The sequence below is a fragment of the Gavialis gangeticus genome, unplaced genomic scaffold (assembly GCF_001723915.1).
Source record: "Gavialis gangeticus isolate Ggan-Ray unplaced genomic scaffold, GavGan_comp1, whole genome shotgun sequence".
In the NCBI taxonomy this organism is placed as follows: Eukaryota; Metazoa; Chordata; order Crocodylia; family Gavialidae; genus Gavialis; species Gavialis gangeticus.
This window is the reverse complement of record NW_017729019.1, coordinates 11,036,773-11,060,181: the sequence shown is the minus strand read 5'-3', so window position 1 is coordinate 11,060,181 and position 23,409 is coordinate 11,036,773. Positions and strand designations below refer to the sequence as shown.

The window sequence follows — 23,409 nt, the reverse complement described above, 5'->3', positions numbered from 1 at the left end:
TCAGTTTACTAAGTGCAATTTTATGTGTGGATCCCCTTACGTCAGTGGAAGCTAATGATATGTAACGCCAGGTTAAATTCATGTAAATCAGTCCATCTATAAAGTCGCACCCATTTAACTGCAGCCTCTCAGCTATAGGGAAACTGGTGCATCTTCATGAACCAGGCCGGGAGGAGGAGATGTGGGCTGGCGTTCATGAGAGAAGTATGTAGCGTGGATGTTTGTGAGCTAGAGGATGGTTTGTACGCTAGGACTCTTATACCCGAGTCCTGTGTCAGACGTGGTGGCTCTGCATAGTGACAGGTGTTGTTGGTAAATGTGTGAAGTGTTTAGGAGGTCTAGCTCCTTGAAATCTATTCTTCCTTTGTTGTCGTTAGGATGTAATAGATGGATGGAAAATCTCCAGTCTGATTAAATTCCCGGTATTCTTTCGCACCCATTTTTTTGTATTGCTAAGTTTTCATTTTCCAAAGCAGTCTGGGATCATCCTTATAGAAATGCCCTTGTTCTGCCAGGTAGCAAGATTTCTCCAAATATTACACAGCTCTGTTTTCATTGTTGTACTGATAAAGCAAAAAGGCTCATTGCCACATCTCCCAGTTCCACATGTCCCATATACGGGCAAGGGTTAGATGGATTTGGACTTTGTCTCTAAAAAAGACACGCTCTCGCAGAGGTGAATGATTTGGTGACTTTCAGCATGCAGTAGAAGTTACATAACAAATGCAGCTGTGTCTGGAAAAAAAGACTGGTGGGGAAATCTGGGAGCAGGTTGGTGCAATACCATGCCTGAATTAGTAGTGATCAGAGATCTTGCCCATTGCTGTCATCCCGTGTTGAACTCTGCCTCCTCCCCAGTCCTCAACCCTGGTGCTGGGAGGAACAACACATTTTTCTGTTAGAAAATGGAGATACAACAAAACCCAGTTGTTCCGTGAAAAAGTATAAGTTTCCTCCAGCTTTCTGAAAGAAACTACACAGGTTTCCCAGGCTCAACAGGCTGAATATTAGTGGAGAAAGTTTTCATTTTGGTTGAATAGACCTTAAAAAAAAAGACAAATTGCAGTCATCTCCTTGTCTCTTCCATTCTGGCCAGAAACCCCAGGTGGAGGTGCACTCTGCTGCCACTAGATGACCAGGATACATCCTGATTAGATTAGAGGGCAAATTGATTTCATTTATGCCCATTCCCCAATCTGTTCCTTCTAGTTTGTTTATTTTGAATTGAAACATTTGGGGAAAAGCTACCCAGCCGTCATATCATACCCAGTGCCACAAACTGGGGGATTTTTCACTCTGGAGTGACGCATACCATGTAGAACAAATAGCATATAATTTATTCTTTTAACTATAAGCCAGGCAGGGTTTAGCTTTTGAACTTGCTGATTCCTTAATGTTTTAAATTCTCTGCTTAATGTTAATGAAGGTATCAGGAAGATTGGAAGGGCAAAACCATTAAATAAAAATGCAGCTCTGAGTGAAAACAACCTATAATTTATTTTAAAATGTTTTTTAGGGTGTTGCAAGTTCAATCTTTGCCCCCAACTGAGCTGGTGGAAAAGGTAAGTTATATCATGAAAAAATGGAAGCAACTTGGGCATTTTTCAGTTTGTTCAACACTTCTTAACATTTGATAACAACTGAAATTGTATATAAAGTTCAAAAAAATTTTGTTTGAAAATAAAATAATTGGTTTTTGCTTTGAGAGAGAACTCAAAAAGCCAAGTTTGCTGATATCTCCAAAAGGAGCTCTAGCTTTTAAAACTAACCTACATGGCAACATAGCACATTTCCAGGTAGCTGAGCTGCCTGGATGGCCGAGCTGATATCTAATTTGTTGCTTTCTCATTTGACCGGTTACAATCCAGTTGCTTCTCTTCCTGAGCCTTCGCTATCTGGGAAGGTGGATCATATCTTAGCTCGTCTGCCCAGAGCGGTGAACAAACAAGCCTGAGATGCCTCGGGTCTGAGCTTATTGACTCATGCTGCCGTCAGATCCTCAGCAAAGACAGCGGCCTACGTGCTTTGCATCAGGCGTGTCTCCCTGCCCTCTGGACTGCACGTGCTGGTTAGTGGAAGCGACACCACCTAGAAATGTTTGATCTGCCCTAACTCTAACTGATTTTCCTTAGGGGAAAGAAAAAAAGGATTTTTGGTCAAAATGAAAACTCTTGTACGAAACAGTTGTTGTGTTGAGCAATGCTGGATTTTTGCTTGGAGTCCCCTCAACTGTTTTTTCAATGAAAATACCTTAAAAACTGGGACAAGATCTTTAAAGAAAATGAAAACATTTCTGGAGGGGAAAAAATGAGAAAAACAGAGGCTTGGGGAATGAAGGAAAAACATCATAATCTTAACGCTGCTCTCAGATTCTGAAGCAGCCTCCGGTGAGGAGGTGCTAGAGGGGAGTATATTTGCACCCGCCCAGTGATTAAAGGAGTGTTGCAGAAGAGCAGAAACAGCCTGGGGAGAGCCCAAAGAGCCAGGCAGGAGCCTGGGTGCAGGTTACCAGGGCAACAAGCCAGAGGGCAAATTAGCCTGCACCTGCACATGGTCAGCTGACCAGAAGGGGGCAGGCCCTGGGCCCATATAAACCCCAAGCTGGCGCCAGTAGGGGTGCAGCATTCGGGGTGCACAGGCCCCCGGCACCAGTGAGGTGCAGAGACAGGGCTGCGGAGAGCCCAGGAAGGACAAGGGGGCCACTTCACAGCAAGGCCCAAACCGGACAATGTCAATGCCGTCTGTGAGGCTTGGGGCATGATAAAGGGGAGGTTGGAGCCATGCATATAGCTTATAAAGCTGGAGTGTCCCAGGACACCTATTTTGAAACGGGATCCACAAGGGGTCCGGGACCCACGGGGTTCAAGGAAGTCCGTCAGGACCGTGTCCGACCAGACGTGAAGGCAGCCTCCCTATATTATGTTTTACATCAAGACATGGTGGGCGAGAAAAGAGGGTGCCCAGCAGGCTGAATTGGCACGGCTGAGGGACTTCAGGGGATCATGGCCATCCTTAGGGACCACATCCCGTGACAGAGTGGATGGGGAGTTGCCTTGTCTCCCAGTCCCCTGATCAGAGCCGCAAGGAGGATTCTGGGTTTCTGAGCTCCTTTCCCAGCTTTCCCAAGAAGATGATTTATGACCTTGAGCAAGCCCCCTCTGTTGCCTTGCTTTTCCCCATTTCTAACGTGGTTGTAATGACAGTTGCCTGCATGCTAGCAAGGGCCTGAGGATCCATGTTTGTGAAGACCTTTGAGTTCCTCTGATGTCAGATGGTACAGAGCCACGCAGTATTACATCTCAAAGTGGAGTCGCTTTCAACGATGCTCATTTATTGTTCTTTCTACAGTTATAGAGCCTTGGGGGTTTTAAGAGCTCCTTAACTATTCTTCCATGCCATATACCACCTCTGGCTCCCTTCCTTTCCTTGTAATCCGAAGAAGTGATCAAAATCCATGCAAGTCTGCCCACTTTTGACTAATCAGCTTCACATTTGAACAACTGTAACAAAAGCTATGAACTCAGATAGTATTCTTGAGAACTCCCAAAAGGATAAACACAAACTCGTGTGCCTCTCTATCTTATTCCTAATAGTAACTTGTGGTTGAATCTGAGACAGTACATGGCCTTGTTTTGTTTTCTCTCACACTTCAGCCACCATCAGCTTTAAAAATTCATGGCAAAACCCCATTTTCTGTGCAACATCATTGAAGTCACTGTTAATGAATATGGCCCTGTGTTTGTCATCTGACTCGAACCATGGAAATGGTGCAAGGAGCTGACACTGGGTCTGGGAGGTGCAGTGAAATGCTGTTCCAGATAATTTGCCAAGGTCCCTTATTTTTAGATCTGGAACTGTAATTGGTAATCAAAGACCTTGGACATTTGGCACACTGGTATTGTTCTTTATCTTGGTAGCACACAATATTAACATCACTGAAGAAGAGCTGTGTCTGTGTATGTGCGTGTGCAAGCCTCTCTGAAGCTAAGATCCCTTTTCCAGGCTCTCCACCAGATAGTGGCCTTGGTGGGTAGGTTGGTTTCTATCTCAAAGGCTGTGGGGCAGTTTTGTTCAAGCCACTTTGACCCCTTTCCACATTAAGGTTGGCACCAAACCAGCAGCAGCTGTATTGATTGTTGCCAGCATGGCATGCACAGGACAAATTGAGCTGCCCTTGACCACAGCTCAGGTACAGATGCTCTGCAGTGCTCACTAGGCCCTGCCTCTGAAGGCTGAGATCTCTCCCTCTTATGAAGTGCTGTCTCCAGACTGAAATGTGAAAGGCATTTAGCTTCCCAGTGCAGTGCAGTGCAACCACCAAAGGGCAGGAGGTGAAGTGATTCTCATCCAATGAGCCTCATCCAAATGACCCTTTCCTTGGAGGCAGCATCCATAGGGCAGTTCAGTCAAGATGTGACATATAGAAAAAGTGTCCTGAGCTCTTTTGTGGCCACAGTTAGGAGATATAATATTGAGACGCTCTAAAAATAGAGTATACACGCTCCCATTCATTGCGTTACCCTAGGGAGCATCTCTGTATTATAACCTCTGCACCGTAATTTAGTGTTGCATCCTATGCTCTTCCTATTGGCTTTGGTATCGTTCATGTTGCAGTAGTCTGGGAGTGTTGTTGCAGTCGTGATGGTTGAGGAGATGTATGAGCGCCAAGGATTTGTTGTGATTATCTTTGATTGGACCGACCGTATAGTTTGTCAATCCCAAAAGATTGTTGAACAGATCTCTCAACTAGGCAGTTGGTCCAGTAAAAGACCTCACATAAAATTTTTGGCCAATTAGCTTTGGGATGGTCGCAGAAGTTGCAGGGTTTTTGGTGTTGTAATGACATCTCAGACAACTTATTGTAGGGAAAACTGGGGTTTCAGCATCTATTTTTAAAGTATTTTTCCCCCTTGTAGGACTCAAAATTCACGCGCAAGATTAAGGTCTGAAGCAATTTGCTCCCTAACAAGATTACTGCACATGGTACATCATCATCCTTCTATGTTGCTCCTACTTTTTCAAGTAAGTAATGGAGTTAAATGATGTTTTAGGTACTGTTCTGAACACTGAAATGAAGAAGGCAAGGAACTTCCCCTGCCGCTTCTGCCTTGAATGTGTGTCACATCCATGTACCTAGTACGCCCGGGTCAACACGCTATATTATATGCAGAATCATGTTTTTGCTCCCACGGGTTGGATAAACACTGGTCCGGAAGGGTGTAGACCAGGCTGATCCTGCCTTGATTAGGAGCTGACTAGCTAGCCAACCCAGCTCCTTGCCGGCCTTATTTTTCTATAGCTGTGAGTAACACAAAGGTGGCACTTTGAGCAACAGAGCTGCTCTTAATACTAGAGCTTTGGCTCAGAGGGCAGAGTACGAACCCGTGACTCACACAACCCACTTCCTGGACAGAGCGATTTTTGTCTGCTTCCAGGGAATGTCCTGGCTCAGCCTGTGGGCTCTGACGGGAGCTCAGCACAGCGCACTGCAGCTGAAAGCTATTTCCATAAAGGACATTTAAAAACAAATGCATCTCCCCTCTTCCAAGTGGGGAGTCTGTCCCAATCATTACCCCCCGGTACAGTTCTTCAGTTCTCTCAGGTACTGATGTGGCCTCTCTGTTAATATGTCACAACCTTTAAACAATGGGGAATAAAATGCATGAAACAGGGCAGTGCTATTTCCCATCGTGGAGATTAGAGTAGTTTGCTGCCTTTTTGGGTGTGGGGGGGGGTTGAGCATCTGGGTGCCTGCTCCCTGGAAAGTGCCCTAACCATTGGGATAAAGGGTGGCAGGGGCATTTCTGCCCCAGCTCCTAACATGGTACGACTCACCTGGCTCTGTGTGTGTATTTGAGCCATCCCATCTTGCCCCGGGGCCACACTGGCCTACTGCGTGTGCTCAGGGTGGGTGTTCAGCTGAATGGCAAACTGCCTAAGTGCCAAAAAATGAAGTTGCGTGGCTGTGGATGTGCCATTAGATGGGAAACAGGACTCAGCCCGAATGAGGGCCTCATTGGCAGCCTGCAGCAGGACAGGGGGGTGAGCCTGTGCCCCCCAGTTGTAAGGCTTGAGCCTGTCCCCCAGCCCTGTGCTCCACCGTGAGCCCCAGCTGCAGAGCGTTTGCTTCTGTTTTACTTGCTGCAAACCAGACTCCTGCCTGTTCTTGCTCTTGTTTAAACCTGCCGAGCCTGCCCGGCCAGGTGTTTGTTTTCCCCCTGTCTGGGAGCTCTGGTGGGGGGGACAAGCGGGGTGGGGAGCAGAGCACGCAGGATAAACCTGGAGCTGCTGGCAGGTGTGTTCCCCTGCCCAACCTGGGTCTGTGCCATAGAATTGCAACACTGCATTAGCATCCCCTTCCCGGACGGTGAGCGCCTGGTGTGCTTAGCAGCTGATGTCCAGAACGTGCAGTAATGGGAAGAGCATGTAAAGCATTTGCAGCTTTCTCAAGGGGTGCTGGCAAAGAGGCTGCTCTTGCCTCACGGAGGCGACCGATTTCAGCAGTGATGCAAGCTCTTCGAGGGAGGCCTTTCGAAAAGCTGGCCCAGAGACTGTTACCAGGAAGGCCGGATCCAGCTCCCTCCAAAGTCAGCAGGAGTTAACGTGGGTGTTTGGTATTTGGGAATGCATGGCTTTTAGGACTCTTTGGATGAGTGGTCATCTGTAAATACTGCGGCCTGGCCTTGATGGCCTAGGATAAGCTCTTCTAGTCCTATGTTCCAAAAGCAGTGATCGCCAGGGAGAGGGGCGGCCAGAGCATCATTACTTAAATAAAGCAGCAGTGCACCAGTTGGGTAAGCATTGTGAGACAAAGAGGAGGCTTCGATATAAGAGGCAATTCCTAATGCAAACCCCAGAGGTGAACACTCAGTCCCCTTTTACCCCAGTTCCCTCCCTACAAAATAGGGAAGAATAATCTACCACAGAATTGCAATGAAGATTAATGTTTAAAACTCCCGGGTACTATAACACAAGGCCCAGAATGAGACTGGCCTTTCTTCTCTGCGCAGGAGCCGTGTAGATGCACACACGTTCACACTACACGTGGGAGACGATCACCGACAGTTCACAAGCACTAGCAACAGTGGTGGCCTCTTTGTGTCGCTGCTCTTTGGGCACGTTTGGTAGAATAAATCCCAGCCGTAGTCCTCTTCAGCGTTCCCGTTACTTCCCTCGGACACGCTGGGAGCTGCCAGCTGAGGGAGGCGGCTCTGCAGAATTCAGATGCCAGGATAAAAAACATGGTATTTCAACATTATTAACTGATCTGCTCCGGAGGCAACCGCACCTAGGAGCGATGCTTGTGATGCCACACGACTGGCACGCCCACGAACGGAAGAGAACTCAGATGCAGTAGCCTGGGGTCTGATTGTTTTTTAATCCTGGATGTTTTCCAGGACCTGGGCATTTCAGGCTGGCAGAAGGGGGAGTGAAGTTATTTTGCACCAGCCTAAAATCTGGAGCTCCAGATTTTGTTTTAGTTGGTTTTAACAGCCAGCTTTCCAGCAGCACAGAGAGGAGGGCTGGGGTGCAGAGTTCATTCTGGATGAGTGTTACGGGGAGCTCAGGCCTGATTTAAATGCCATTCACAAATGAGAGGAGGGTAGAGCAGAGACCCCTGGCTGCAGTGGTTTCTAATGGGAACTGTGCGACTGGGGACTTGGCAAGTGAGTGGCAAGATTTCCACCTCTCTGACTTCATTTCAAATGCAGCGCGTGTGAGCAGTGCCTGAAAGTCATTGTGCTGCGAGCAGGCGGGTGGTCTGTGTGTGCAGTCAGCTGGTGGGTTGCAGTCCAGGCCAGAGGAAACCAGCATCCACACAACAGTCAACTGTTCCAGCAGAATAGCCAAAGCAGTACGAGCCTTGGAAAATGAGGCTTTAGCACGTTCACATGCCCTTCACCGGCAGGCTGGAAAGGACGAGGATACCACTCTCGCTGATGTGCAGATCAGCAGTCGCTCTGCTGAACTTAATCTGGTGTAAATGAGCGCAGGAATGAGTGGTTACATCCGGAGTCAGGAGATCTGGATTCATCCGAGCCCTTCCATAGTCTTCCTGTGTGACCGTTGTAAAGTTGGGTGTTAAGTGCTAAGCATCCTGGAAAATTTAGCTACTTATTTCAGAGCCAGGTCCTTTGAAAATGTGGGCTTTAATGTGTCTGCCTCAACTCCCCATCTGTTAAATGGGGGTAATGCTACCAGCTGTCCAGATTCTTGGGCGGGTATGTTCTGTGCTGACTGAGGGGCTTGGATGCACTGAGATGGGGAAGGGGCATACAGTTATATGGAGTTTAGTGGTGCACGCCTGAGTATAGTGACAAATCCCATGTGGCGACAGCTCCACAGTCAAATTCAGGTTAGCTTTCAAGCCGCCAGCTCCAGTGTGCATCCGTGGCGTAGCTGTAGCACAGCACAGACTGTAAACCTTGCCTGACAAACTGAGTAAACACTGACGGTTACCTGAGCTTGCGGCTTTACAGCTAGCTCAGGTATGTCTGCAAGGTGAAGTCATACTTCTTTCTGACTGCAGTGTTGACCCACCCTGTGCTTTTAGATATGAATTCCCTTTCTGGTTAATTGTAGGAGTCTTTGCTCGCATGGTAATGCTCAGTGAGCTCTGTCTCTGGCTGTGGGCACTGTCTGGGATGTCGAATGAGTTGCACGGCAGATGGGTGTGTTTGTCTAAAGATCCCTGAATCACTCCCTTTAGCATTACTACACCCACAGGAACTTACTTCCTCAGGTGAGGCTCTGTTTAAAAGCTGAGAGTGAAAGGAAACTGCCCTGCTACTTCGGGAGAGAATTCAGATCAGCCGCTGGATAACGGGGGAAGAGAGGAGAAAAGGCTAGCCCCTCGCCAGGTAGGTACAGCGCTGCACAGGGGCCAGGGCTTGGTGCCCCCTGCACAGCAGCGCAGGAAAAGTGGCAGCGCCGGAGAGGATTTGTGGTGTTAGCTCAGGGCGGGCAGCCCCGTTTCAAGCAGGCAGCAAGAACAGTCTTGTGGGATTCAGCTGCTGCAGCGGAAAACATTTGCATGCTACATCATGTGAAGACTTTGTCCCTTCCGGCTGCCTTCTCAGCCTTGTTCCAGGTCAAAACTGCAGTCCCTGCCGCAGGTCCAGAGACTGGGACGGCAAACACTGCGTGCACCGTGGGCAGGGCACGAAGGGGCCTGCCTGGCCGATAGTCTTTTGTAAGGTGTCGCTGCTGCGGTGCGTTTGCTTTCTGAGATAGCCACAAGATTGTGACTAAAATTGAAGAGCTCAGGTTCCCAAAGGAATTCAAACTTTGCTAAAAAAAAGGGTTGCTTTATCTTAGCTGTGGCTCTTCAGAGACAGTAGAAATAATGTGCAAGGGTCCCAGAAGTCAGTGCCCTGGGTGGGGGGTGGATCCTAGCTATAGTTTGAGCAGGGATCCTGGTTTTCTCTGATTTAAAAAAAAAATCCCCAATTTAATCACGGAAAAATCTACACTTTTTTTTAATCGAAAATTGGGGATTTTTTTAACCAGAGAAAACAAGGATCCCTGTTTATGAGCAGGTAGCTGTACTAACCAGTTGAAAGAAAAGCGCAGGATCTTTGCATTTGCTTCTAGCATTACGTAACTCAGATCTATGCTGTGTCTAGCCTGAGGGCCTGATTTTTCTCTTGCTTCCACCAGCACAAACGAGGAGTAACTGTGTAGTCATGGAGGCTACCCTGAGGTAAAACAGTAAAGCAGAGCAAGGGGCTATGATCTGTGCTTTCGGTACCATTTAATTCACTCTTCCAATTCTCCCTCAGGTGAGCCTTCTGCAACATGGAGTCTCCCCAGCCCCCCAGCCTGTGGTCTTTCCTTATTTTCCTAGGTAAGCTCTACTATCCTACATCGTGCTGCTAAGATGGCCTTGGGGAGACCTGGCCTACGTTTGCTCTGTTTAACTCTACTGGGAAGTTTAGGGCGTGGACAAACCTATTGCCTGTTGCCCTGCGTACACCTGAAATGAAGTGAATTCATGGTAAAATCTACCAGCGGCTCTTGCAAAGGTGATTAATGGATGAGCAGCTAGAAATATAGCATGCTCCAGTAATAATTGTACTGTGGTAGCATGCAGGAGGATCATGACCATTGTGTTAGGTGCTGTACAAGCTAAGAAAAAAAGAAGGTTTCTGTCCCAAACAGTTCAGAAGTGAAGTATAAGGCAAGAGACACCAGACAGGTCTGGGCAGACAGGGCAGTGCAAGGAAGCAATGACGTGGTATTAATCAGCATCACACACAGTGATCTCAGCAACACCAGCAGGTTAAATACCAATGGCTTTTGAATGCAACATGGTAGAGAAGGGACTTAACAAAGGATTGTTAGTTGGGGGCCGTGATTTTAAAGCATCTCTTCCTAGTCTTAAAAATGAATGCAGTTTAGGACAAAAGGTGCGTTTTGTTTTCCCCCATTTATGCCAGGGGCTTGCTTTGTGCCTGAGCACTAAGCCTGGGCTCACCTAGTTGGTCCAATGTACCCTTCCCCTTATGTCAGATGGTGCCAATGAATGAGGCTTGTTTCTGGCACCAGCAGAGATGATTGTGTGTCCCAGTATATTCTGTCATCAAAGTCTAGTTCTTGTGTTTTAGCTGTACCACAGATACTGGCTGCCCAGGGAACCTGTTCACGTGGCGCTTGCTACCCACCTGTGGGAGACCTGCTTGTAGGAAGAATCCATCACTTGAAAGCCTCATCTACCTGCGGTCTCATTCAAGCGGAGACCTACTGCACTCCATATGGAGAAGTACGTGCAACCCTTATCTCTGCATTTACAAACATTACATAGCAAGGGTAATAGCCATGCGCCTATCCTGTCCCTTCCCTGTCAGCTGTGCTGAGTTCACCCTCTCTCCATTAATTCATATGGCCCCCATCCCCAGAATATCAAAGCACTTGGTAATGGTAAGTGTATTTACCCTTCGAACTGCGTCCATACTTGGGGCATAAGACAAGTGGTGCATCTTGTGTAGACGTAGCATCATGTAGTGAGGCTGATTCATCTAGGGTCTGCTAGAACCCAAAGCTGAAAGCAAAATTCAAAGTGCAAATGATCTGTAGCAGCAACATTTTCAGATCAAAATTACAGGAAACCATTACATTTTGTTTGGTTTTACTTGTGAACTCCTAAACAATAACAGGCTTCCTCAAAATGGCCAGCCCTCTGACTCCAAGGTTGGCTCCAACTTGGTTTCTCTTCCTAGCTGCCAATGCAAGTTTACTCTGGTGGGTCAAACTCCTTTGCTAAGTTATTCCTAAGAAGTGGCTAAGAAAGAGTCTGACAAAAAATGAGTTGGCTCTGGGCTTCATCCCCCAAAAAAGGAAAAAAGAAAACTTTGGCTACATCTGCTGATGTTTGTCAGGAGAAGAGGGGAAAAGTTTCAGTCTTTCTTCTTCTGAAGAAAAGAACCAGCCTTGCTGAAAAAAGAAAAAAGTTCTGGGTGTAAAGGTCTAATTGCAGCTTCCTGGCCTCTGAAACCAGCCCTGACTCGCAGTTAGGATGCATCAGAGAACCATCTGTGCAAAGGACCGAGAACGTTGTGGGATTAATTCCCCTAGCACAGCCGTGGCCTAAAGCCTCGTTATATTAATTTGTGATCTGTAATCTCAATAATCACCTGTGATGGTTGTGCGATAAGCCAGCGTTTAATGCACTCAAGGAAACGGGAGTCTTCGTAAGCTGGTGTAAAAGCAGAGGGAGGGTCGAGGGCTTGAACAGAACAACAGGCTTTTCCTGGCCAACATTTTCTGCTTCGACAAGTCTGGCTTTAAGTCCTGTCCAATCTGAAGGGCATGATACAATGATAAATGCGTTACCTGATGGTTGGCTCAGTAGGATTTCCACACTTCTGTAGCCACTTGAATCAGCTGTGAACTGGAAACTCTTGGCCAGGTGCTTTCTGTAATGAAGCTATAAAAGGGCCTGCATCTGAACTCCCTTGCTTGGGAGTTTGTCACAGGAATTTCTAACCCAGACCCTTGCACTTGGTGTATTACTTGTGGCTTTGGACAGATTTGGGGGTTTTTAAGTTGTTTTTTGTGTTGCCGGCTGTTGAGTTGGGTTGGGCGTCTCTAAAGCGCAGTCTCAGCCCCTCATGGTATTGTTAGGGAAGTGCCTGGTGACGGCAGGTTCGCTTTATGCAAAACAGCCTACTGCCGCTTCGAAGGTAACTTTGACCTTTGGAAATAGCGCACATCTCTATGGGTTTGGCCTGGGTAGATTTCTTCCCTGGTTCCTGTTAATGCACAGCCGTGGCACTGTGCCACATGCTGCCAGGCTGGTTTTTAGGGTACATTTCCCATCCCCAGTTTTATGATCCTGACCGCAGGTTTATTCCACAATATCCAGCTTTTGGTCTTCTTGCGACATTGGGAGCCAGATGGATACAGGAAAACTCGTGGGAGACCTGACAGGCCTAAGTAGTCCAAATGAAAACCAAGGATGTTCATCTGATCCAGGTCTCCCATCTCTGGGTCTGTCCACATGGGGACTTTCAAAAAAGTTGAGATGAATCAAGTGAAGGGGTGAGCTAAATGTATATGAATTCAAGCTCCTCAGGCCCTTGTGTAGAGATTCTAATTTTGCCCATTTTAATGAGGATGATTAAATGCTTTAGTTGCAGTTTGTTGACTTCACACCATCAGTTAACTCACTTTTGTGGGTATCCTCATGTAGATGAGTTGTGAGATTGGTCTTGGGTGTAAGTCTATCCATCGCAGCTCTGCTAAGGGCAGCAGAGCTCGGATCATTTGATGCTGGGCTTCAAGTCCTGAAAGAGTGCATGTGCAAAAGAGCTGCTCTTTTTGGGGAGGGGCAGGGCAGCACCTAGTGATGGGTGTTTTTCTCCAGCCTCTACCTATGAGGATGTTAACATAGGCTATGGACAGACGTTCACTTTCTCCAGGGAGAGTCCCTGCTCTCTCAGGAGAAACTACGTGCATACAGACATTTACATTTTTTCTCCCAGAGTAAAAGTGGCTACTCTGGGAGAAAAATAACTCGGGAACAACCCAAGTGAGGTAGATCCCCCGAGAACAGACCAAATGTCTGTATAGGCAGATAGAAGAGGCATGGGGTAATACAAGGACTGCTTCCACCAAACTGAAGTGGGCTTGGAGCAGGGATGGCAGCAGTCTTTTGTGGCTTGAGATTTTGTGGAGTTTATAGGTTTTGTGTTCTGGATGTTTAACCCCTCAGTTATAATACATTAGCAAGAAATGTTCAAAGGCCCATATGGCAGAAAAGTGCCATTGAAAATCAATGGGATGCATGAACCTGCCTGCTCTTTGGACTTTTTGAAGTCTCTGCGTGTTCTGCAAAAGGGAAGCTTGCTTTACCTACCCAGAACATAAGTATCCTCCAAAAGCTAATCCAAGTGGGTGAAATCGGTGGCCTGGTTAAGAGGGGCATCCTGGTTTAATGAAAAGAGGGCAAGCCTATTATATCAGCATTGATTGCTGTACTTTAGGATATGGCAGATGCCCTCTCACAGTCTGAAGGCTGTGACTGGATGTCTTTCTAGCTGACATGCTGTCACTCAAGCAGAAGTTATGGTCTGAGGCAGAACTAAGTGAGTTTCTCTTGCCTGGGATGTAGAGGAAGTCAGAGCAGATGATGGCAAAGGTCCTGTCTGTCCATGGAGACTCTGAATTGATTCAGTCTCTGTGTTCCTTCACACTGCCTAATTTAACACCAAGGTGAGCAGAGTTGATAATAATTTCTCCTTTCTAAGAGTAGCTCAGACTGAATGGGCCCAAAGGCTCGGTTCTGCGTGGCTCTGGCATGACGAGGAGGCAGGCATGCACTCAGCCTCGCGTGCGAGCTGAAGTGAGTGAGGCCAGGGACAGAGAGAGGAGAGCCTCTGCTCTTAGCTTTGCAAGTCCTCGCTCTAGCACATTTCTGTATCTCTCTCTTCCTGAAACCATAGGCTGACTGTTATTCCCAGCAGCTCCCACTCCTGTCTTGCACCTACCATGATGAATGAGCGCAAAAATTATTCAGCTCAGTGTTTTTTGGGCAGAGACCTCCCCACTCATTCAGCATTCCCTAATGTTTTTTTCCCTGTTCAAGTGAGTTTTTGGCTTTATTTATTTATTTATTTTTGTACTGGAGGGAAGTAGGGTTCATCTTAATTGCGGAGGCTCTGATTGCAGGAAAAGGCCATGTGTTTCCTTACGGGCTTCTCAGTCCACTTTGGCACAAAGCACAACCAAGTCACAGAGCAGATGGCTGCAAATTTAGCATCTATATTTTGCAACAGCAGGAGAGGGCATGGGATGAGGGGTTGCTGGCCCTCTGTCGCCAGCTGGCTGGTGTTTGCTGTCTGCCTTTGGTGCCAGTTTAAATTATCCCAAAGGGCGCTCTTTTGCAATCCTCAGAGGTCACTTGCTACTGGCAATCTCCAGGCCACTGTCTGCTCCTAGTGCCCTGACTGCAAGGCCCTCTAACCTTCATACTTTGTACCCTCCTGGCTTAGGGTGCTGTCCAGAAGGAAGCTGGTGTTGCCATTTATAGCAAAGGGAGATATAAAAACAATTAAAAAAGTGAAGGGGGTAGAAATCGGACAACGAATGAGCTCTCTTGAAAAATCATTTGGGGCTTGGGACAGCTAAGTCTGAGTCAGCACAGCAAGTAAAAGCTAGAGAAAATGAATTCAAAAAACCCAAGAACGCTGGAAGCAAACGCCGGTGCTGAGGCTCAATCCAGCTGCCGTTCATTTACCTAAACACTGAGCAGTAATTTGCTAGGAAAATGCCATGTTCAAAACGTTGTGGCAGTTGCCGTGTATTAGACAGCACCAGTGAAAATCCTAGGGGTGACAAGGCCGAGTGTGGTTCCCTTGTGCATTAGTAGGTCTGGGTAGAGATTGTAGCAGAGCCTGGCATTTACCGCCCAGATGACTTGTATGAAAACCACGCGTGGCCGTCTCTGCACTAGGGTTTTGTGGCACGATGGCTGCGCCATAGTAAGAATGCAGCCCTCTTCTCCAGGAAGACCGGAGGCCTCTGCATTTCATGCATGTCCTTCCCTAGTTACGAGCTTCCTCCTTGCCCCTGGGAGGCTGTGTCTGTGAGTGACAGGGGAGAGCAGTTCTCCTTACTCCTGGGCTTTCTGCGGAGACGGCTGGCAACGGGGCCAAGTCTGGTGCAGACATCTGGGTGAAATCCTGGCCCTGTTGAGGTCCATGGGAATTGTGCCATGAACTGCAGAATGGTCCCAATTTCATCCTTGTTCGTGAGGGCTCTGATCCAGCAAAGTACTTAAGCACATGATAGTCACAATGACTTCAGTAGGTTTTTTATGTCCTTTGCACAGAAGTGTGCAGCTCCTGGAGGCTTCTGGGATGAGAAGCAGGTAACTGGGCTCAGCTGCACAATCCTCTGGTTATCTTGTCCTGCATTCACCCTGCTTTGCATGGTCTGGTCCCAGAAACATTCAATCTCAAGGCTTCAAACTAATACTCTTCCTTCTCTTGACGTCGTATTTGTGCTGGGGGCCTGAGATACTGTCTGCTGTGCAAATCCATGCAAGGACATGCTCCCATCCATAAGGAGCTTATGATCTACACAGACAAAGCCAACAAAGGAAGAAAGGATCATGACCTCCATTTTACAGATGAGGTGTAATGGGGCTCAGAGAAGTTGAGAGAGATATCTAGGGTCTCAGAGCTATGGCAGGGAGGGCTATGGACAGCCTCCCCACCATTTGCATTCCAGATCTGAGTTTAGAGATAGCAGCAGGAGTTAGGCAGACACTATTAGCCAGGTTTTCTATCTTGGGAAATAGACCCCTTAATCACAAGATCACCTGTCCTGTGAGTGGGTCCAGGATGATGTGGCAGATGGAAGTGCCTTTCAGCTTCCTTTGATATGAGAGCAGAGGCAGAGTTGCTGGGATGGGATCACGAGGCCAGCAACTCTCCTTTAGCAACCTTTGTTTCTGTAGCTAGTGCACTGTAGACTTAAAACATAGTTTAGATGTAAAACTAGCTGCAATTTTTCTGCTTGCTTTCTGGCTAATTGGTTTCTAAGTTACCCCAAGTGCCCTTCATGGCATTGCAAATATTTTAAAAATGTTTGAAGAGTGGAGTAAAAAAATAAATTCCACTTGTGCACAGACAAGGTTCTGGGGAATCAGATAATCTTAGAGGATTACAGGGGACCTCACCACTCCAACTTTCTCATGAGGTTATCACATGCAAGACCTTGGATATTAAAATGTTTGCATGAGGTCAACACTGGCATGGGGGGGGGGGGCAGTTAGCACATAGCAGCCACGAAGAGGGAGCAGACATTTTAATCATCCCAAGATACAGAGTGATAACAGGACAGTGTTACGTGGCCAAGCCAGGTGCAGGAAGATGCACCTAATCCCCCAAATGTAGGACAGTTACATAAGGGGGCATCTTTCTGCTCTCCCTGTCTGAGATTTATTGTCGGTCCCCATCTCAGGAGCATTGAGGCCTTTTGGCAGATTCCAGATAAACAGAAGAAAATCGGTGAAAGGGAATATCCTACTAATGCCTGTGTTTCTGCCTGTTTTGTGACCACCTGAGGGCTGCTTCGGTGTTCATGAGCTGACGGTGGATCTCTGCACAGTTTCTGTACCAAGGAAGCACAACCTAAATTGACCAAGCAGCGAATGGAGTCGAGAAAGCATGCTACTATTTCTCCCCCACCTCTGGCCATCTGGGGCAGAAGTACAGCCCTTGGGTAGATTAGGATCAAGGACCTCGTGGCAGAAGACCCCTGAGCCAACAAGCTCATTTTCATTTCTGACCCAAAGAAGGATTCAAGCCTGGGCCATCTGTGGCAAAAGCGTATTTCTGAGTCATTGGTTTGTAACTTTTTGGCTGTGGAAGAACCCAGTCTGCCTTCTCCTGTCTGTCCTCCTCGAGGCAGAGCACAAGCGCTTGTGACTGGCTCCCCAGAGAGCTTGGCCTTGGGGTTTGGAGTGGCTGTGGTCTGTCTTATTCTTCTACTAGTGCACATAATATTGGCTTCAGTCCTGCAAAGGACAGGTCTCAGCCTGAATGGTGGTAGCCACAGTTTTCTCCCTGCTCCCATTCTCTCTTTGTTTTTCCTCACTTTGGCTATCCTGAGTTGCAGAAATACTAACCCTTGCATATGCCTCTGAGACATCGCGTCAGCCCCTTTATTGGCAGATGGTGAAGAGCAACGCTTCTGGTTAATCCGCTAACCACTACTGTGCGCAGATAAATGGCACCGTCTTGTTTTTTCCAGACTGTTGTTGTAGCAGGTTTTAAACCAGCTCTCACGGGGAGAACTACTGGCTGAACAGACTGCATGGGGAAAACCGGCCATTACACATTTGCTCTTCAGGACAGATAAGCTGAACATGGATCTTGTTCAGCCCCAGGCACTTTCTCCATGGGACACTTGTTCAGCAGGTGCTTCAGGCTGCTTCTGGGTGTACTTACTTTAAACTGTAGTCATGCACGCTCTGCCTGTAGGTACTGCATCAGTGATAGCCATGTAAATGCTTGCAGTGTTCATGAAAGGGTCCCTTCCTCTCTTGGTACAAACCCATAACTTATTGGAACGAGTGTGGATGCTACGTTCCTGGATCAGAGAGAGAAGTGCTGCCACTCCCGTGTTTTGCAGAAGACGTTTCAAGTATATCTAAGCCATGTTTTAGACCCCAGAATGTAAACCTTACATTTATTGATTGCAGCCCCTGGAACCACAGGTGCTGGTATCAGCTTTCTGAATAGTGACTGGTTTAGAGAAATGACTACACATTTGCCTACTTGCCTCACCAGGTGGTTAATGAGGATGTGTGCCTGTTTGTGCATGTGCTTCTCTTGTTAGTTGAAGTGCTGGTGTCAGACAGTTGTGGTATCTTCATGAAGGGCAATCTCACATGTTCTTTGGTTTCATTTTTTACCCCACACCCTTTCCCCCCTTGGCATCACAATGAACAGAGCCACTCACGGAGTAAGGTGTTGTGCAAGGGTGGTCAAGCGTTTTGGGACCTGACCCTAGGCAACTAGAACATTTATGTGCAAAATGTTCTTGCTGCCAGCAAGTTTCACCCTGTTCCCAAATGCCCTGTAGTGTACATGTCCATTTGCCAAAGGTGTTTTCTTCTAGGTTCTCAGTTAACAGAGGGTTATAATAACCTTGTCGGGGCTGCTGCTGTGTGAATTGTAATGAGGCAGACAGTGTTCATACTGAAGTGTGTAGAGATGGTTAAGTTCCCCAGAGGAATATATTGCCATCGTTTTTCAGTGATTTCTCTCTGGCCCTTGAGTGGCATCTGATTAAACTGCACAGTAACAAAACCAGGCCCCAAATTAAACTAGATGAGAGAGGCTATAACTCTTGTCACAGCAGCGAGTGTCAAGTACTCATTGGGTTATTTATTGGGGGAAGGTATAGTGCATCCAGACAACAGCTGGGCATGGCTGTAATTTTCCACTGAGAACAAGCAAGGCCAGGTCTTTGATGCAAGTCTGACCAAATACTGAGTGATGGTTACTGGTAGGATTTATAGACTCTGCAGAGAAAAAGAAGCAACAATAGCAAGTTTCCCACATGTGGCGTTCCCGAGTGTCGTCTCAGCTGGGGGGGTTGAGGAATTATATCAAGCAGTCAGGGGAGAGGTTTATCACTGATCTATTCCAGTCTTGCTCTTTCTGCTGCGATTGCCAGCAAAGAACCAGACAAGTCACTTAATGAACTTCATTTCGGGCTAGCAGGCGGCAGTACTTTCTGTTGGTGCTGGAGGACACATTGGTCCAAGTCAGTAGATCAGCTAGCAACTTCCCTCCACCCCAAAAAACAGTTTTCTCTTGTTCAAGGTGCTGTGAAAATTCACCCTGTGAAGGGAGCAAGCGCAGCTTGGTTTCATGTGTCATTTGCTGAAGATCCTGCCAAATGCTCAGCAAATATGAACCTCATTTTCAATGAGCCTGGGCAAAGTTTGCTTTGCAGATGAAAACCACGTGACTGGCTGATGGGCACAAGGCTGTACTTTTAGTACATCCCTGCAAATCCAGCTGCCTGCACACTTTGGGGTTTAGATAAAGTGATGAGGTGATTCCTAATGCCATCCACACCAGCTAACTTACCCATGTAATTGCTGTTAATGGGGAAATAAGGTATTGCATAATTCAGTTTTGATAGCTGCCCTTGTTCTAAGGTTATTTATTCCAGCTGCCAACACTGGTCCTGACAAGCCTTAATATCTCTCTCTATAAATTAATACCCCTGAGGTCTTCCAGCTCCTCCCCATATAAAGCTCTGAGCAGTGCTAACTATTCCCTTAGTAGCCCTTCTGCAATGCCACAAGAGCTTTCCATTTGGGAAACTGGACCTCAGCTGCCAAGCTGACACAATGCCTCTGGAAGCTGAGTCAAATATAGGACCATGTAGGAGCTATCAGACATTGAAGGTCTCCATACAATGGCCAGAGTGGGGGAAGCGTTTCGTTCTTGCTGAGTGATAAGTTGTTCTGGTTTATCTTGGTTTTGGCACCCAGGCCAGGAGAGACTATTTCAGGGCTCTGAACTCCTATCAAACTCGCAGCTCAAGCTACTTAAAATACTTTTGGTTGGCGGCTACTGGCTCAAAAATCTCTGCGATATGATAACCTCCCCTCTTGATGCTGCCTGCCCCTTTGAGGATAAGCAGCAGCTGGCTGACAAGGTCATTGCAGAATGAGACCAACCAAGAGCCAAAGTTAAAGGTGAGGAAAGATTGCAGCACCTTAGTTGTGTGTCTGTGTTTGAGGGGAAGGAGTTAGTGAATTCACACTCCTGAGTGCACACACAGTTGCACGCAAATCCATGACTAGCCACGGGTACGTACTGACTGTATTTTGCACACATGCAAAGAATCACTTTATCTAATCTGCCCTCTGGTGCATATACCTTTTTATTGACTAGGGTTGCTGGTACCTGCAACTGGCGCTCAGAACTCAGCACAATATGTTTCTTTTGCATCTAAAACATGGCTGTCTCTTTATTTTAAGCATGGCAGAGCTTACCTGAGGACTGATGCCTTGTGAAGGGCATAGCAATAGCAAATTTCCTTTTTCTTAAGAATCTCCATAATCCAAAACTGGGCAACTGCAGGTCTCACATACACCAGTTGTACTCAGTGATCTCAAACAGGCTTTGAAGAAATCCCGTGCCCTGTGGTACACTGAAATAAAGAGCCTTTTTAAAATAAATTACAGAGTATGACAAGAAAAGATAGAATGCAGTAATGTCAAATGCTTTCTTGGAGGAGACCCTTAAAGTGTGAAACGTTGAAGTGCACATCGTTGATTCTGTCTGCTATAATGTACTATATATAATTCTTCTACAACAGTGACCGGGTGGATGGAGATTGGTGCTTGGAAATGGGGTTCTGGGGTATTATATTTGGCATTGACACTGATTTTGTGCCTCTCCTCGTTCGTCTCCTGGCTATATCCATAACTCATGCTGATTATGGGCCAGCTAGGAGTAAATGTGCACATTGGTGGTCTCCATCTGTGAGCACAACTTGAGCCTATATTTTTACACCTGTAATTCAATTGCAAGCCTGGATCTGAGTACCATACCTGCCAAACCCCTACTTGAGCATAGGTTGGACATATAACTGCTCAGGTTCACACCCACCCTTAGTTTAATGAACACAAAACTATGGATACAGTTTGCACTTGCAGACACAAACTTGGCTGAGAGCTTGCCCCACAACCTGTGTCCAAGGTGCCTGACTATGAGATGGAGATGCCAAAGCTTCTCTGCCTTATGTTGCCTTGGGAAAGGCTAAATTACTGATTGTCACTGATATCTGCCCCAGTATCTAGTTATAGTATGCAATGCATTACATTAGCGCACAGCCATCCTAACTTAGGCTGGGACCCATGATGCTAGATATAGAAGATAGTTCCTCACTTCCCGTGTATGGTTCCTTCTTGTAGGGTCATAACCCCAAGGTAACATGGTAGGTTAATGGCAGAGATTGGAATAAAACTGGAACCTCCTAACTCTCTGCCCTATTCCCTATCCATTGGACCATGCAGCCTGACTTCCATCTTAAATGAACCTGCCTTGACTCTTAACTGCGCTGTTAAAAAGAAGGTGAAAGAAAGGGATTGTTTTTGGTTTTGTTTTTGTTTTTTTCTGAGTAAGTCTCCCTTTAACCATAAATCCTCTTGTGGTTTCTGGTAATTCCCTCTGTCCTAAGGAACTTTGAGACGCATACTTTCTGTTTGCGACGCAAGCTTCTGCAATGGCAAAATTCTCTTCTTGCGCAATGGAGCAGTTACACAATTTGCCCGAAGTAGGCAAAACACAGCTTTGCTTCCAAAGTTAATTTTAGCTTTCCAACAGCAACGTGATTTAAAAAAAAAGCATGGTCAAGATTTCAACACTCCAGGCTGCTGCAAGCAGTCCCCAAGTGCAGATGTGTCCAGTCCTCCTGGCAGGCATGGCTCACGGCAGAACTAGCCAAAGCAACAACTCAGCTAGGATTGCAACAGGCAGACCCTTTTACATAGTAAGCGAGAGGCTGAGACAGGTGGGATTTAAATTGCCCCAGATTGCTGAGACACCATGGGTTGGACAGGGAAGACTGTGTCTGGAAATTGAAACAGAGCTTAGCTAAGGAGACAGCTCCCAGCACGATTCCTTTGCTGCATTTGAACGGTTTTAACCTGACACAAACATCCTTTACTTTGGCTTTAGTGGCAGCTGTGTTTTAAAAAGCAAATGAGGCTTTATTGCCCACACCTGGCAATGTTTCTTAGCTGCTAAATTACACTTATGCCTAGGGCTGTGTGAATGGCCTTACAGGCATGGAGTGAATAATTCCTTATGAATAATAAATAAGGCATCTGATGACTTTGCAGACAATGCATGTAGTGGAGAGAAGGCTATCACATCAGAAGTGTTCTCAAGTTTAATCTTTGTTGCAAACTGTTCTCTAAATAATTTATGTAGATAATTACTCATCTGTGGCTTCTTGGTGAGCAATTCATTAGGAGCAATCAGCATCTGAAAAATACATTGGCTTGATTGGGCCAAACGGTCACATTCCAGGTCCCTGCTAGGATGAGTATAACTTGTAGAAAATGGGAACTCTCAGGTTTAGGCACCGTACCATGGCTCTGTGATTATCTGCAATACACATTTAAAATTAGCTGCTGCTGGGAATCTTCCTGCCAGCAAACTCCTGTGCTCAGATGCTTATAGAAAGTAAATGCGAAGGACTCAGATCTACTCCAAAGTGGGAAGGAATATGCATGGACCTGGCTTCCCCCACAGCTCACCTCACTCAGGATTTTGTCAGTCTCAAATCAAGCCACAGGCTATGTTTAGAAGTGACACAAGCTGTTGCAGCTCCATTAAGGCTGAGCAACTTGTCTTTAGCTGACTTCCATCAGCTAATGGCAGGTCTGTGACCACAGGTTGGTTTTGAAGATAAGGCATAAATCCACACCAAATTCACCCAGGTTTGCTTCCTAGTTTTGCAACCGTATGTGTTTCACGTGTGTGCTTCTTGACAAAGCCAGGCAATGCAGGGCTGGTTTTCTTTTGGGGTCTAGGCTCAGTTGAAGGAGAAGCTGTGAGCTGTGGGGCACATAAAGGGAAGGACAGTCTTGCCATTTTATGTGGCAAAGCTGACAAGGGGAAGGTAAACCTGTTGTAGCTCAGACAGTTGCCCGAGGATCCTTGTTGCTAAGTCCAGGCAACTGATCTTCTCTGAAGCCCCAGCAGAAAGCTGATCCCCTGTCACACGGGTCCCAGACAGGCTCTGTGCTGCTAGCCCTATCTCCTACCCTGCATGGACGTTACCTGGCCCTTATAATGGGGAGATCTCATGTTGTCTATTCTGTATCAGAGCTGTACCTGCCACCTGTTACACCCTGCCCAACGCCACTTTCTCTCCTATTGATCCCTGTTTCCTCTGGAGTCGACTATATTGAGTCCCCTAGCTGTCAGCCATGCCATTTGGCCCCTGCTGTTATAGGCAACCATGTCAGATCATCCTTGGAATAATCGACAGGGAGGGTTGGAAGGGGCCTCAGGAGGTCACATCTAGTTCAACCCCTTTCTCAAAGCAGGACCGTCCTCAACTACATCATCCCAGCCAAGGCTTTGCCTAGCTGTCTCTTAAAACCTCCAAGGATGGAGAGTCCACCACCTCTCTGGGTAGCCTCCCAGTGAAAAAGTTTTTCCTAATATCCAACCCTTGCTGCAACTGGAGCCCATTGCTCCTTGTCCTGTCATCTGCCCCCACTGAGAACAGCCCAGCTCCATCCGCTTTGGAGCTGCCCTTCACGGAGCTGAAGTGGCTATTCAAGCCCCCCCGCCCCACTCAGTCTTCTTTTTTCCCAGACAATCCTGTCCTCATTTATTCAGGGCCATTGTATACTCA

The 23,409-nt window shown here is 47.0% G+C and overlaps 1 protein-coding gene across 2 annotated transcripts in view; it reads left to right on the top strand.

Moving 5' to 3' along the window:
- The first annotated feature begins 8,560 nt into the window (after nt 1–8,560).
- LAMB3 (laminin subunit beta 3) overlaps nt 8,561–23,409 on the top strand; it is a 50,769-nt gene continuing 35,920 nt past the window's right edge. Inside the window, exons 1-3 of one of the 2 annotated variants that reach the window (XM_019514046.1) lie at nt 8,561–8,743; nt 9,783–9,847; nt 10,608–10,762. In XM_019514046.1, the coding sequence (XP_019369591.1) occupies nt 9,799–9,847; nt 10,608–10,762 (204 nt within the window). In that variant the 5' untranslated portion in view covers nt 8,561–8,743; nt 9,783–9,798. The other variant, XM_019514045.1, reaches the window with a different exon arrangement.